Below are 16,917 nucleotides of genomic sequence, written 5' to 3' on the forward strand. Positions count from 1 at the left end.
CCATCACTTCCTTGGCAATTTTCAACCGCATGACCTATTTCATTGCAAATAGCACAAACATCATAAATTTGATTAGAAGTTTGTACATTACCATCATCAACTGCATGCACTTGTGTTCGGGTAATAGCCGGTCGTGCTCTCCTTGATGCTTGAGCTTTTCTCTTTGATGTAATGGCCATTTGCTCCAAGAACTCCCAATCGTCATGCTCATAGTTTGTGCCAAAAGTCCCATTTGTGATGGACATTAAATCACGCGCATCTTCGGCACACAACCCCTCATGGAAAGCATTCATCAACTCCCAAAGTTCAATTCCATGATGCGGGCAATTTTTGATCATCATATTAAAGCGCTCAAAGGTTTCATGAAACATTTTGCCTTGTTGTTGTTGGAAACTCCCGAACCCCTTCCTAACATCATTGGTCTTTTGGGCGGTATAAAATTCGTCTAAGAAAATTTATTGCATTTCCGCCCAAGTGTAAATAGATGCCGAAGGCAAAGTGTAGAACCCCTTCTTTGCCTTATCCTCCAATGAGAATTGAAACAAGACTAACTTGACATCATCGGCCGAAAAACCTTGACTCCCAAGAGTATTGCAAATTGAGTCATAGGCCTCCAAATGGAAGTAAGGCTCCTCCGTTGTTAGCCCCTTATATTTCGGCAAACTTTGTAAGGAATTAGTCCTTACTTCAAAAGTTCTTCCTTGGTTGTTGTGAGGAATAACCACCGGTGAAGGATTATGAGTAATCACCGGCCTAAAATGCGCTTCAATACCCCTCGCATGTTCTCTAAGATGCCTTCTTGGTACATCAACTCTTTCAATGGGTTGACACCGTTAGCATATCATATGCTAACCAACGAAAGCCACACCAAAAGGTGAATATTTCACAGTAACCCACGCGACCGTGGGCACCGCTAAAGCAGGGCCACACCTGAAAAATTATCCAAAGGCGAGGCACTTAACTACCAAAACTTAGCCTGTTCCAAGACTCATGCATGAGACCTAACCACATACGCACAACCTGGACATGCTCATGGTAATGCGCGAATACAAATGGCAACTGCCTGCAATCAATCAGCTTGCGCCAGGTTCGTCCAACCAGTTTCTATGATCATGTGTTATTCACTGCTCCATTCTCTCCACTCACGACTAACGACAACCACAACCAACGTGGCCAGCAACTTTCTCGCACCCAGATAGCATGTAAGCCTAAAATTAGTGATCTTCACTCCCGAGCTCCTAATAAGTCTAAGTGCTCCTCCCACGCTTGCACGCGTGAGCAACACTAGACTTGGGGATATGACGAGGTATGGTACTGGACCCGACCCGAGCGGTCGGACTTTCCTGCTATTTATCACTTTTATATTAATATTGTTATTATTATTGCGTACTAACCCGTGAAGCCCAGCGTGTTATAGTTTATACTACACTAGGCTGTGGGCTCGTAGAGACAACCCCTAACTGGGCCTGGCCCATTGAGGTTAGGGTTTTCCCATATCTCCTATATAAGAAGATCTCCACCTCCTTATTAGGGCATGAGATAGAGGGCAACACACTTTTGTAGCTGGAAATAGGGGATTCTTCCTCTACCGGCCGTCTCTACATTGCCTACGTTTCTCTATTCTTGTTTACAGGTCTAGGATGAAGTGGAGAAGACAAGGTGTGGCCATTCATCACCATAGAAGTACCGACCCACTCGGGATCATGCTTCTTCATATCTTGATGACAATTGTGTTAACATATTACATTATTTGTGTAATACACGAGTTTATTCAAAGTGAGCAATGCACTAGGTTTTAAAGACGTAGTTTGTTTTACCATTAACTATATAATATTACATTTATTTAACATCTTGAAATCACGAGAATCTAATCTAGTCAATAGATAAAGTTAAGTATAAAGTACCATTTTAGGGTTAAGTACGATTAGTGTAGGTTGTAGTGGTTACTGCAATTAGTAGAGCAGTGACACACAATATGGTGGTGGGTGTTACATACATATAATTTGAACACATTTTAAGTTACAAAACATAATAAAAATCTTCAGTTTGATCAATTATAATTAATTTGAGTAAGTCTAAACGACTGCAGGGTCTAACAACAACAATAACAACGGAATTCAGTCAATCACACGCATAACAAACTTATTATTATAGTCTGTGAAGAGTGAGGTTAGGCAAATGTAACATCCCAAAAACGGATTTAGTGACTAAACCAATTTAACTTGGGATGAGCGGGTTAAATATTGTTGGTGGTAAGAGTTAACCCGTAAACAAAATAACTAGGAACAAATTAACATAGTTAGTAACATGTAAATAGGTAATAAAACAATAAGTTATAGCTTTATATAATCAAAACTAAACTTGAAAGACCAAAGCTGTCAAAAAGAAAACATGTGTTTTAAAACATAAAAATTAAAACACAACACACAAATAGTGTATGTGTGTATGTCGAACCAGAGAAGAGAAAGAGATGGAGAAAAACCTAGTTCATCATTTTCTTTAGATTGAAAGGTGAATTAAGGCCAAATCACATGCATGAACATAAATTAGTGATCATCTAAGCTTGGAGATTATAAGGTATGTTGTAATTTATGTTTTGGTGATGATACGTATGTGGATGAACTTGAAGCTGGTAACCTTGAGTTTAATATTTTTGTTAGTATGGTGAAATTGATAATGAAATTATGTGTATGATTATTATACTTGCAAGTATATGCGAAATACTTGAACATTTTAGATATTTAAGTACATGTTCATACATGACATGGGTTTTTATGATATAATGAAATTTGATGTTGTTTTGATATTTATAATTACCATACTTGCTTGTATGTGTAAATTACTTAATCATTTTAGAGGTTTGATTAAGTGTTCATATATGTTTAGAATTGAGTTTTTGACATGAAAGATGAAGCCATGGTTATTTGGTCAAAATGATGAATTAGCTCATGCTAATTCAAAGTTTGGAGTAATATGATGTTGAGAAATGTATGAACTTGTTGAATTGAAAGAAACATGGTGATTTTTGTATGGCAAAGTTAGCTAAAATGATAGCCTTAAAATGATGTCCACCAAGTGTTTGATAATATGCCTAAATAAGTATAATTGAACTTGTTAGTGCATTTTATAAGTCAATTGGTAGTTTGACTTTTTGAAAGTCAAACTGGCCTATAATAGAAATGGATGAAAAATATAGTTTAAAGTCCATGAGGTGTGATGGTCATGATGTTAGATGACTAATCCAACCACCTTGTGGGTGATTTACGATAGTTTGACTCTTGATAAGCTACGTGGAAGCTTGGAACGAAATGGGTCAAGTGGGTCAAAGACGCGAGAAAACATGATCGGACGCACGGTAAGTAAAACTTACACCCTTATAAAAAATACTAGTTTTGTTAAAAAATACTTGTTGACACGAACCGAAACGGGTCAAATAAGTAAAAATGAATTTTGATAATAAATACTTACTAACACGAACCAAAACGGGTCAAACAAGTTAAAATGAGTTTTAATAATAAATACTTGCTGACGCGAAACGAAACGGGTTAAACAAGTAAAAATTAGTTTTGTTTATAAATAATTGCTGACGCGAACCAAAACGGATCAAACAAGTAAAAAAATGAGTTTTGATGATAAATACTTGTTGACGCCAACCGAAACGGGTCAAATAAGTAAAAATAAGCTTTGATGATAAATACTTACTGACACGAACCGAAACGGGTCAAACAAGTAAAAATGAGTTTTGTTGACAAATACTTGCTGACGCGAACCGACACAGATCAAATAAGTAAAAATGAGTTTTTGATATGAATACTTGCTGATGCGAACCGAAATGGGTCAAACGAGTAAAATATGTTGTTTTGGACATAAATACTTGCTGACGCGAACTGAAATGGCTCAAGCGAGTAAAAATATGTTTTTGATATAAACCACTTGCTGACGTGAACCCAAATGGGTCGAGCAAGTAAAAAGTGCAAGTAAATCATATGTTATTGATTAAACTATTGAGTGTAAAAAGGAGACTCAATGACGCAAGCCATAACGAGTCAAATAAGCGAAATCGCAAGTACATCCCGTGTGTAACTGTCTAAAGAATAAACCAATGATGGTTAAAAGACCAAACGGGTCAATACTGGTCAAATGGTGATGATATCACCATTTGAGTGTAGTACTTAACGCTTGTTATTGTTAAGTGTCATATACTTATAGGTGGGCTTATATTACGGGCAAGTATTGTCGTGATTAGTGAAAAGAATTTGCAAGATATTGAAAACAAGTCATGGCTTTGAACCACGCCATGTATGTAAAATGGATTAGGCTCTCGGTGAGGACTTATGATCGGACTAGAGTCGGTCGAGTCAAGGGTGGGCATTAGACCACTCTAGGTGAGGTAGGTCTAGTATCTTTGGTACAACGGCTAGTAGAGCCACGAATATGTCCACATTGTGAATATTTGACTAAAACTTCCCCGAAAGATAAATCGGGAAAATTACCCTTAAGGGTAGATAAAAAAAATAATAACGAATCCCAGATTTTGGTTAGTCTTTTGGTAACATAAAAATGGGAGGTGTAGACTTTTTGGTTAAGGTCTCTTAACAGGTTGTTTTTGTAAAACATCAAACTTGAGGGTAAAGTCAGAATATAAAAGTTTTCCTATAATAACACATCACAAATGAAATTGTGGTGATAGATAAGTGAAAGTGTTAATGTGCAAATAGAGGATACGAAAAGTAGACGGACGATTTAAGCTTAAGTGCTTAAACCTCATAACGGATCAAATAAACATATGCGCAGACCGGGTAACGGGTGCGCGAAACATACAATTGTAAATCCGGACTATAGATTATGGTTTAAATATGTTATGGTATGAATCCCAAGAGATTAAAACGAGTTTGAATGGATTTGGATGTAAACTTGGTGAAAAGAAAACATGTTTAGCTCATACGGCGGGGTGGAAACCTGACCCCGCCGGGGGAGGGTTCTGAGAAGAAACATGTTCAGCTGACCCGGGCGGGTGGAACCCTGACCCGACCGGGTGACGGTGCTGAAAAATATGTATTTTTTTTAATGTTTTCGTTCAACTGTTTCGATTACTGAGCGTTTGACTGTTTAACTTAAACAATAATTGTTTTTAGTGCTAATGATAAACTTTCGCAAAGGTATGAACCGGACGGATGACCAAGAACGCGAAGAATCAAATACTATTAAACTGCTAACTCTTTGTAGAGGATTATGAAAAGGTTGAAGCATGATCACGCACAACAAAGTTTTCGAGTTTAGAACTTTAATGCTTTTAAGTGTAATAGTCCGTTATGTCGGGGCGTCCGGGTTATCAGTTAACCCAAACATATAAGGTCTATGTTTAAAAAAATATATATGGGACCAATCATCCGCATCTATTAAAATACTGTAGAAATCGGGTTAGAGTATTATAACAAACCATACCCATATCATCTCTGGATAGAGGGTAGTGTAGTGAAAACACAATTTCAATGTATTGGTTTACTTGTTCGATATAGTTTCTATTTTGAGATTAATTTTAATTTATATCACTTTCAACTCATATAGAGTGTAGTGTTGTGAAAACACAATTTCAATGTATTGGTTTACTTGTTCGATATTGTTTCTATCTTGGAATTAAATTTTAATTTATATCACTTTCGACTCATATATCTATATATAAATGTTATATTTAAGGATATATTTTCTATCAAATCTTTCCTATTATCTCCACCTGTAGCTTTTAATTGTCCGGTTTTACTATCAATTTGGTGGGTTGCAATCCACAATATTTTTTTTTTTTTTGAAAATTGACTTTCATTAAACAAAAACGCCACCGACGACTATCACCAAGACGGAGATAGACGCCGAAAACCAAAACAAAAAACAACAATCACGTTACATCAAACAGACACCATCTATTCCAATCCACTACCCCTAGCTTAGATCTATTTTTGTACCAAAGAAAACCCAAAGATTTTATATCCGCAACCATCTCCACCACCTTCGTATCCTTTCCAGAAAATATCTTTTCATTCCTAGCACGCCAAATCCTCCAACAAGTAATGATAACAATGCCATGAATAATCGATCTTTTGTTCCCCGTCACGCCACTCACCTTATGCACTTCCACCAAATCATTGACGTGGAAAACAAAAGGTCTAGGGATATTGCACCAAGAAGCTATCGCATTCCAAACGCCCATCGAAATGATGCACCCGGTTAACAAGTGCTCAAGCGATTCTTCGTTACTCTCACATAAAACGCAAGTATGGTCGCCACACTGAATATGACGTCTAGCCAAAGCCTCCTTGGTTGGAAGTCGATCCAAAACCGCCCTCCACATAAAGATATTACATTTTTTTGGAACCCAATCGCTCCATTGAAAACCAAAATCCCCAGCGCCAACATCAGACCGCAGCATCCATCTTTTAATCGACGAAACCTCGAACTCTTTGCTACTACCAACCGCCCAAGACCACGAATCTTCACGGTCAACCATCACCTCCCCTTCAAGAAGATCTTCTAGCTCTTGCTTCTCGATCAACTCCTGATGAGTACAAGGAGCTCTAAGCCAATCCCAAACAATGCGACGTAAAGAGCCAGTGACCACCAATCGATCCGCTAACAAGATATTTTTATGTTTATCTAATGCATATAATGACGAGAACTTATCCAACAGCAACTCCGAACCTACCCACAAATCCAACCAAAACCGAATTTGGCGACCGTTCCTTACTGTGGCCCGGATCACTCTATTGAAACCCACACTGTCGACCTTGTACTTGTTCCAAAACATCACACAATTCTTCCAAACCCCCGGAACCCCGTTACTAACCGGAGCAAGGCCCCAACAGCGCGAAGACCCGTGAATAGACAACACTACACGCCTCCACATCGCTTGATGATCATTTAAATATCTCCCAAGCCATTTAGTGATCAACGCTTGATTATTAATCTCTAGACGGGCGATACCTAACCCCCCTTCTTTTATAGGTTTTGTAACAACCTCCCACGCCACCCATGACATCTTCCTCACTTCATCCGAACCACCCCATAAAAATCTTCTCATCAAGGCTTCTAAATCATTAATAATCTTCTTTGGAGCCTTAAAAAGCGAAAAATAATATGTGGGGAGACTATCCAACACCGATTTAATAAGAGTTAACCGGCCGGCAATAGATAATGAATTAGCTTTCCATTTAGAAAGTCTCTTCTTGAACTTGGACACAACCGGTTCCCAATTAGCCACCCTATTCATGTTAGCGCCAACCATAATCCCAAGATAAGAAAATGGAATTCTACCCGCCTTACATCCCATACTCCCAGCTTGAATCTCGATCTCACCATCTTCTACACCAACACCAAATAACACTGATTTATGAAGATTAATCTTAAGCCCCGAACACAAGTAAAATATGCGGAGAATACGTTTCAAGTTATCAAAATTAAAAGAAGACCACTCTCCCATAATCATAGCATCATCCGCATATAGAAGATGGGATAGCGTAGGACCTTCATTAGGAAGATTGATGCCATGAAACACTCCTATATCACAAGCTTGTTTCAACATACCTGAAAATGCCTCCATCAGAATAATAAAAAGAAATGGGGAAAGCGGGTCACCTTGACGAATGCCTTTTTGACACCCAAACTCGAAAGTAGGAGAACCATTAACCAGAACTGATGATCTAGTCGCTAACAAAATACCACGAATCCAATCACACCATTCCGAAGGAAACCCCATCTGAGTGAGAACCGACAACAAGAACTCCCAATTCACGTTATCATAGGCTTTGTCGAAGTCAATCTTAAACATAAAAATTCTTCTCTCCCTTTTCTTAGCCCAAGCAATAACCTCATTAGCCACCAAAGGGCCATCAAGAATATATCTCCCGGATAAGAAAGCCGACTGATGTTCTGACACTATCTTGTTCATAACAGTTTTCAACCGATTCACTAACACCTTCGACACAGTCTTTAAAATACAACCAATGAGACTAATCGGCCTAAACTCCCCCAGAGAAGACGGATTATTTACCTTAGGAATCAAAGTGATAAAAGCAGACCCAACCCCCGGGCAAAATCTTTTAAAACTATGAAAATGACCAAGAATATCCACAAAATCCTTCTCAAGCAACTCCCAGAAAAACCGAATGAACCTAAAATTGAATCCATCCGGCCCAGGCGCTTTGTCGCTACCGCATTCGAAAACCGCTTTCTTGATCTCACACGTGGAAAATTCACTAATCAAAGAATCCGCCTCCGCCAAAGACAACACCGAGAATCCATATCCAACCAACCGAGGCCGACGTGTGATAGATTCTTTAAACTTACCAGAAAAGAAACTTAACACCTCCTTCTTTATAAGCACCGGGTTTGTTTCCCACGCACCATTCACATCCAACCCCGGGAAATAATTTAAAGCTTTTCGTTTATTAATGAAACCATGAAAATATCGAGAATTTTCATCTCCATGAATCGCCCAGTTACACCGGGCCTTTTGCTTCAAGTCTCGATAACCAAGATTATCCAACTCGCCTAGCCGTCTTTTGATTTCGCTTAACGACCAAACCTCTTCTTCCAACAAATCCCGATCCTCCATAATTTGATCCAAAACTCTCATCTCTTGCTCCAATATAACCCTTTCCTCCTTTTCTTTGGCTTTACAATCGATCACCCATCTAGAGATAGTATCTCGCAATACCTTGAATTTAGACAATAACCTCGCGTCCGGAGTCCCATAAAACGAGCCATCCTCAATCGTCTTCTTAACCAACGTCCCAAAGTCTTCTCTACCAAGCCAAGAGTTGAAAAACCTAAACGGTTTGGGTCCAAAATTCTTGGCAGGCCCGATTTTCAAAACCAACGGGCTATGATCCGGCTTGTTCCTTTCGAGGGCAATATATTCCGCACACGGCCAATCCATAAAGAACTCCCAATTAACGAAAATTCTGTCAATGCGGCTCAATTTATTCCCTGCAACAAACGTAATCCGCCTCCCTTTCAATGTATTCCCTGCAACAATATTTTTATTTCATCAAATAAACGATAAAATATAGATTTTTTGTTTAAAATTCATATACTCAGATTTAAAATTGATTCAGAGGGTCCATAAGTGATGTATATAATAGTGTTATCTGCTATTGCTCTACTTTATAACATTTTTAAATGATGGTGCACGGATGATTGCACGTGAAATAAGAAATTTCTATTATTGTTAATATAAAATCCATAATTTTTAACCTTATTGATCAAGTTTGTTCAGTCATCTCTCTTCTCGTTTTTCTATAAATTGACGAGGTTTGTATGGTTTCAACATGTCAAATTGTCTCTCACACTAAATTGTAAGAACAAAAACATGGCCATGCAAAATGATATGTTATCTAAAAACTTGCTTCATTCCCAAACTCACATATGGAACCACATTTTTAGCTTTATAAAGTCCATGTCACTCAAATGTGCAATTCAGCTACAAATACCCGATATCATCGATCGCCATGGCTCACCAATGTTGCTTTCCGAATTAGTGGAAGCTCTAGCGATAAAACCTGAGAGAACCCAGTTTGTCTATCGCCTTATGCGTATCCTTGTTCACACCGGTTTCTTCGTGAAACAAAGTGTATCCTCAACAAGACGATATGAGGAGGAGGAAGGAGAAGGCTATTCGCTAGCTCCTCCCTCTCGATTGCTTCTAAAAGAAGACCCGTTAAGCATTAGGCCCTTTTTGCTAACCATGTTGGATCCAATGCTAATAAATCCATGGCAAAACATGAGCGATTGGTTCCACAGCGAAGATGTTACAGCTTTTCACACTACTCATGGAGGGAGTTTTTGGGACCTAGCAGGCCAAGAGCCGAGGCTTAATCTGCTCGTCAATGATGCGATGGCTAGTGATGCGAGGCTTGTTACGAGTGTCCTTCTTAAACAAGGTATGCATGTTTTTCAAGGGTTAGATTCCATCGTCGATGTTGGTGGTGGTACTGGGACCATTGCCAAAGCTATCGTCGAAGCTTTTCCCGCGATTAGTTGCATTTGTTTTGATCTTCCTCATGTAGTTAACGGTTTGGTTGGAAGTAAGAACCTTGCTTATGTTGGCGGAGACATGTTTGAAGCTATTCCCAATGCTAATGCAGTTTTGCTAAAGGTATTCCCCTTTTGCTACTTATATGATTTCATCGAGTACAATCATTGTAGCTGTTGTTTGGTATAGAGAATAATCTCTGAATAGGGTTTGAATAGTATTGAGAAAAATTGTATTGAAGTTGTACTAAGGTTCTTCATCTAGGGTTACAAAGAAATGGTGCTTATATAGAACACCACGTTACATATTAGCCCCCTATACTATTTATTTTCTTCTTTCCGACACTCCCCCTCAAGTTGAGTAGTGGGGTTACCAATGCTCAACTTGCTCAAACAGCTATTAAACGCGTTTCCGTTGACTGCTTTTGTGAGGATATCTGCAAGTTGATCTTTTGATGCTACATACGGGAGCTCTATGATTCCTCCTTCCAACTTTTCTTTGATGAAATGTCGATCTACCTCCACGTGTTTTGTTCGATCATGTTGAACTGGGTTTTCTGAGATTTGTATTGCAGCGGTATTGTCACACATAACTTTACTAGGGGCCTTTTGTGAAAAACCAATGTCTTCTAGCAGCTTCCTGATCCAAAGAACTTCGCTTAACCCTCGAGCTATACCTCTGAACTCTGCTTCTGCACTTGACAGAGCAACCACCTTCTGTTTCTTACTTCTCCAGGTAACTAGGTTTCCGCCAACCAAGGAGAAGTACCCTGATGTAGACCTTCGGTTTCCCTTATCTCCTGCCCAGTCTGCGTCAGTGTAGAGCTCAACAGTTAAATGCCCATTTGTTTTGAACAACACACCATGGCCTGCAGTTCCCTTGAGATACCTTAGAATTCTCTGAGCCGCTTCCATGTGGGCAAGTTGTGGTTGGTGCATAAACTGACTTACCACTCCAATAGCGTAAGCTATATCAGGGCGAGTATGGGAAAGATAAATTAACTTGCCCACTAGCCTTTGGTATCTTTCTCTGTCTGCGAGCTTTCCATCGAGTTCCATGTGAAGATTGTGGTTCACCACCATTGGCATATCAGCTGGTTTACAATCAATCAACCCAGTTTCTGCGAGAAGGTCAAGAACATACTTCTTTTGGCAGATGAAAATCCCCCATTTAGATCTGAGAACTTCAATTCCAAAGAAATACTTGAGATTCCCAAGGTCTTTCATTTCAAACTTCGAAAACAAATTCCTTTTCAGTTGTGCTATTTCTTCTACATCATCTCCGGTGATAATCATGTCGTCCACATATATGATCAAGCAAGTTACGAGGCCGTTCCTCCTTTTGAGGAATAAGGTATGATCAGCGTTACTTTGGCGGTACCCGTATTCTTTCATGGCCAAGGTGAACTTTCCAAACCATGCCCGAGGGGACTGTTTTAGCCCGTATAGAGATTTCTTCAACCTACAAACTTCCCCATCTTTAAAACCCCCTGAAAAACCTGGAGGTGCTTCCATGTAAACTTCTTCAGTTAGGTCTCCATGAAGAAATGCATTTGTAACATCAAATTGATGAAGGGGCCAATCCTTATTAGCTGCAACGGAAAAGAGGACTCTGATGGTATCCATTTTTGCAACCGGAGAAAATGTCTCAGAGTAATCGATCCCATACGTCTGAGTGTACCCTTTGGCTACAAGCCGGGCTTTGTATCTTCCAATGGAACCATCTGGTTTATATTTAATCGAATACACCCATCGGCATCCAACAGTTTTCTTTCCTTTAGGAAGAATGCACTTTTCCCATGTATTGTTTTTCATAAGAGCACGCATCTCCACTTCCATTGCTTCTTCCCAGTTCTTCTTACCTTGATCTTCCTTTACGGAATTAGGTATCTGTTCAGTGTATAGAGAAGCAACAAATGCTTTTGCACTGTTAGATAAGTTCCCGTTGACCATATTAGCTACATGATATCTTGAATTTCTGGTTTCCCTCTCTAGGGAGTACCGTTTTGGTGGAACTCCTCTATTGGCTCTAGGTGGAAGAGAGTATCTTCCGGTAGTCTCCGCTGCAACTGATTCAACATGTTCAACAACTGGTTCAACCTGTTCAACAACTGGAGCAACATGTTCTGTAGTTGTCGGTTCTATATGTTCCCCTGTTGTCTCATAGTTATAAGACGTAGAACATTCAGGGTTCTCAGTATTTCTTACCTCAGGCATCACGTTGGATGGACTTTCTTCAGTGGTACTGTGCTCCGTGGATTGTGTGTCTGTGTTTGAAGGACTCGCAGTACTGTGATAGTTTTCTGTTGTGACTTCTTCAGATGAGGGAATTTGGGTTAACCAGCTCAGAGTGTCTACACTGTCATTCTCCCCCTGACCACTGAGTTGGGTGTTATAAAAGTATTTCGTTTCAAGAAAGTCAACATTCATTGTGGTGAACATTTGACGAGTTGTTGGATTATAACACCGGTAACCGACTTGATCGATCCCATAGCCGACAAATACACATTTCTCAGCACATGGGCCAAGTTTGTTTCGGTTGGTTTTGGGTATATGGACAAAAAGCGGTACACCCAAAGATTCGAGGTTCAAGTGTAAGAGGATGGGGAATATTGGCAGATTTAGACAGATGATCTAGGGGAGTCTTGAATTTAAGAGCTTTTGTGGGAAGCCGATTCAGGAGATATACGGAGGTTGCAACTGCCTCCGGCCAGAAAGATTTAGGGACTTGAGATTCTATCAACAGGGCTCGAGTCATTTCAAGGATAATACGGTTTTTCCGTTCGGAAACACTATTTTGTTCTGGGGTATGGGCACAAGAGGTTTGATGAATTAATCCGTTGGTTGTAAAGAATTGTTTCATAGATGTATTGACAAATTCCCCCCATTGTCGGATCGAAGGATTTGGATTTGAGTTTGAAATTGAGTTTGAATCATAGCATAAAACATGACAAATTTTTCGTAAACTTCGGCTTTATTTTTTAAAAAATATACCCATGTCATGCGAGTGCAATCATCCACGAATAATATAAAGTACCGAAGACCCTGCCCCCCTATTACAGGAGCAGGACCCCATACATCAGAATGGATTAATGAGAACGGTGAAGCAACTTTCGTATTGCTAGGTTTGAACGGGTTTCGATGGCTTTTGGCGCGAAGACAGGTTTCACAATCTATTTTCCCATTTGAAGGGAAGAGTTTTGGAAACAAAAGGTGCTAATAACCATGGGATGGATGTCCCAAACGTCGATGCCATAGCCAGGCGTCCCGGTTATCAGTTCCATGAGCCAACATCACAGTACCCTGGTGAGCCACTTCATCCACATAGTACAATCCTTGGCGCTCAGTACCACGTCCAATAATCACACCCGTCCTGATATCCTGTAGGAGACAGAAAGTAGGGTGCATTAGTACCGTGTAATTTAATTCTTTGGTAATATGACTGATTGACAGTAATTTGTGTGATAAGGACGGAACATAGAGGCAATTTGACAATTTCATAGTTGGTGAAATCTCAATTACTCCTCCTCCTTTTACTTGCATCGTTCCGTTGTTTGCTGTATGTATTTGAGATTTTTGAGGTTGGGTCATTGACCGTATGTCTAATGGTTCAAACGTCATGGTGTCAGTGGCACCAGAATCAAATATCTAAGAATTGTTTTTTCCATGATTGATTGCCATTTTTTTTAACGTTGTCTATAATACTAGTACCGGACAATCAACTAACCGGGCGTGTTTATCAAATACACGCTAAACTTTATGATTGGTTTGAATTGTATCAAGGAAAAAAAACTCCTAAACAACTTAAGATAATATCTCAAGGTCGTTGTATCAAATAAGCACGGTAACACTCCTATCTTTGTCCCTCTTTCTTTTTCTTTCTGCAACCACTCCCAAACCCTAAAAACATGCAGCCGCCACCCTCATTATTTTCTGTCTTGGTTGAAGAAGTGCTTTGGATAAAGTTGTGTTGAAGTTTGAATCCAAAAAAAAAAATGTTCCTACTCTTTTCTGAACCGATTAAATACGCTCGCCTGAAAAACCGACGCCAGAATAACATCGCCGGAGAAAACTTGACTTACCAGCGTAGTTAACAAATACGCCGGGCGACTTGAACTCGCGTTCAAGATTTGAAATGCAGCGGATTTACGAGGAGGGTTTTTTTTTTTTTTTTAGGGTTTTGCTGGTTATAAAGAAGCAGCGGAATAGAGTTCACCCTAAAAGTTAGGGTTCCTAGGGTTTTCGTAATAAAACAAGAAGACGAAGCAGCCGTTATACGGCTTATGTCGTGGCAGTGAGGATGGACGGAATGCGGCAGTGCCGCCGGATGTAGCGGTTGATTTGCTGGATTGAGAGAAAAGAAAATAGAAGTCGGTGATTGTAAGGATTGATTTGCCAGAAGGAAGCGGCTGTTTGTAAGGTTGTTTCAATTGATTCGATTTTCAGGGTTTTGATTTTGATTTCCAGGTTTCCTGATCTGAGGTTGAATTGGTAGGATCGATTGAAGATGATGAGTGAATTGGTTTCAATAATTAGAGACCTGCTCTGATACCATGTTGTTTGGTATAGAGAATAATCTCTGAATAGGGTTTGAATAGTATTGAGAAAAATTGTATTGAAGTTGTACTAAGGTTCTTCATCTAGGGTTACAAAGAAATGGTGCTTATATAGAACATCACGTTACATATTAGCCCCCTATACTATTTATTTTCTTCTTTCCGACAGCAGCAACAAAGCGAGTTCAAAAGAAGTTTTGGATTGGTCATGCGATGTAAATTTATATTTAGGGAAAATTAGTAGAATAGATAATTTGACCTTCTTCAAAGTTAATGGAATAGATATGCATAATTAGCTTTGGCAAAATAGACACACGAAAAAGGTCCACATAATAGCCTGCCAAAAAAATCGAAAGTTTTGAAAGGACTAGTTATTTAAAAAAGGAAAATTGGTATTTAATAAACCAAGCTTTAACCAGTTGGTAAATAATAATCCAACCTACAGAATTGGTATATAATAATCCTACCTATCAACATGTTGGTACTCAATAAACTTCCGTTAATTTTTTTAACCGAATTTAGTTTTTAAGTTTTATTTATTACACAAACAGTCCCTGTAGTTGTCATTTACTAGTTTTAACTATTTTATAAACCTCAAATCGAGGAAAAGGAGGATTTTCATTTGGTTTTTTTGTTTCATAAAATAGTTAAAACTAGTAAATTACAACTACAGGGACTGTTTGTGTAATAAATAAAACATAAAAACTAACTTCAGTTAAAAAAAATTAACGGAAGTTCATTGAGTACCAACATATTGACAGGTAGGATTATTATATACCAATTCTGTAGGTTGGATTATTATTTACCAACTGGTTAAAGCTTGGTTTATTAAATACCAATTTTCCTTTAAAAAATCGAACCTTTGCGAATTTTGCAACAAATTTTAATACGTCACAAATTGATCTTTAATTCACGAATTTGGTCATATATGTAACACCCAAAGGTAGTTTGCACTGCCACATCTGAAAGTTTTGAAAATCTTTCTGTTGAAGTTAGTCTTACGTACACGTTATAATATGCATGAAATATGTTGACAGTCGAGGTTTTCATGTATGTACATTGAGAAAAACCATGTTATCACTTCTTTTCCCAACACCATATATGTGTAATGAAAAAGTTGATTATTTATTGGTGTGGTTACAAAACCTCTTTATTATTAAGTTTTGACTCATGTTTTCAATATGTGTTGTGAGAGAGAGATTTATATAATGATTTAGATTGATAACTTGCATATTAGAACTTTGACATTTATTTGTATCTAACTTTATGAAAAAATAGTGGATTTTGCACGATTGGTGTGATGAGGAGTGTATAAAAATCTTGAAGAATTGCAAAGAGTCGATTCCAAGCAAGCAAAATGGAGGAAAATTAGTGATCATAGACATGGTCGTGGAGGTTGACAAAGCTAACTATGAATTATTCGAGTCTCAACTTTTCTTTGATATGTGTATGATGACTTATGTAACTGGAAGAGAGAGAACCGAAAAAAACTGGGCAAAGCTCTTCCTTGATGGGGGCTTTAACAATTATAAAATAACTCCTATTTTAGGCGCAAGGTCTATCATTGAAGTGTATCCTTAGTTAAGTGATGAAGTTGCATATCGATCGCTTATGGTTGTTTTGTATCAACGTCTTCATTTAATAATATGTTTCATTTTATTACGTTTTATAATTGCCTAGTTATATATAATTGCCATGCAAGTCTTAAAATTTGAATATTTTCATTTCAGTTGGCCATTGCCAACGACGATTTTAACCGTAAAACTGAACCTGGTAGTTGATGAAAACATATATATATTTTGGAAATTCACTCGTATACACTATACACATATGTTTGGAAACTTGCTTAAACAGATATCATTATTCATTAACACCGTCTTTGAGTTTGTTGGAATAACAATAATCAAGAAATTATGTAATTTAGAAGTCAAAATAGAAAAAAAAAAAATAAGTCAATTGCGGTATTGAATTTAAAAGGAAAAAGATGCCAATTTCTAACCCGATGTTTAGCAAACGGTACCTAGTAGTCAGTTACTTAAAAACAGTTATATAACCGTTATAGGGCAAGGGTATAAATAGTTAAATACCCAAATGTACAACGTTATTTGTGTATAATATTATGAGTAAATTGCCAAAATGGTCCGTGAGGTTTGGTCACTTTTAACACTTTAATTTAAAACTCAAACTTTTTGAATCTGGGTCCCTGTGGTTTCAATTTTGTTGCCATTTTCATCCAAAAGCAAAACCTAATTAGACTTTTCAGTTAACATCTAGCTTTTTTTGAACAAGTTTTGATCATTCTCAATATAGTGTTGGTCACTGGCAAAGGTTTTGATCA

General features: G+C 38.3%; 1 protein-coding gene and 1 non-coding gene across 2 annotated transcripts; both read left to right on the forward strand.

Annotated features, from left to right (window-relative positions):
* The first annotated feature begins 309 nt into the window (after positions 1-309).
* On the forward strand, positions 310-416 carry LOC118489565. The gene has a single exon (XR_004887587.1). It is a non-coding gene; the product is annotated as a small nucleolar RNA R71 (small nucleolar RNA).
* An 8,945-nt stretch (positions 417-9,361) lies between these two features.
* Positions 9,362-16,160, forward strand: LOC110922968 (trans-resveratrol di-O-methyltransferase). The gene is made up of 2 exons (XM_022167162.2): positions 9,362-10,147; positions 15,858-16,160. The coding sequence occupies exons 1-2, from the start codon at positions 9,362-9,364 to the stop codon at positions 16,158-16,160; spliced, it is 1,089 nt and encodes a 362-aa protein (XP_022022854.1).
* The last annotated feature ends 757 nt before the right edge of the window (positions 16,161-16,917 follow it).

This window comes from Helianthus annuus, chromosome 17 (assembly GCF_002127325.2).
Source record: "Helianthus annuus cultivar XRQ/B chromosome 17, HanXRQr2.0-SUNRISE, whole genome shotgun sequence".
Classification (NCBI taxonomy): domain Eukaryota; kingdom Viridiplantae; phylum Streptophyta; class Magnoliopsida; order Asterales; family Asteraceae; genus Helianthus; species Helianthus annuus.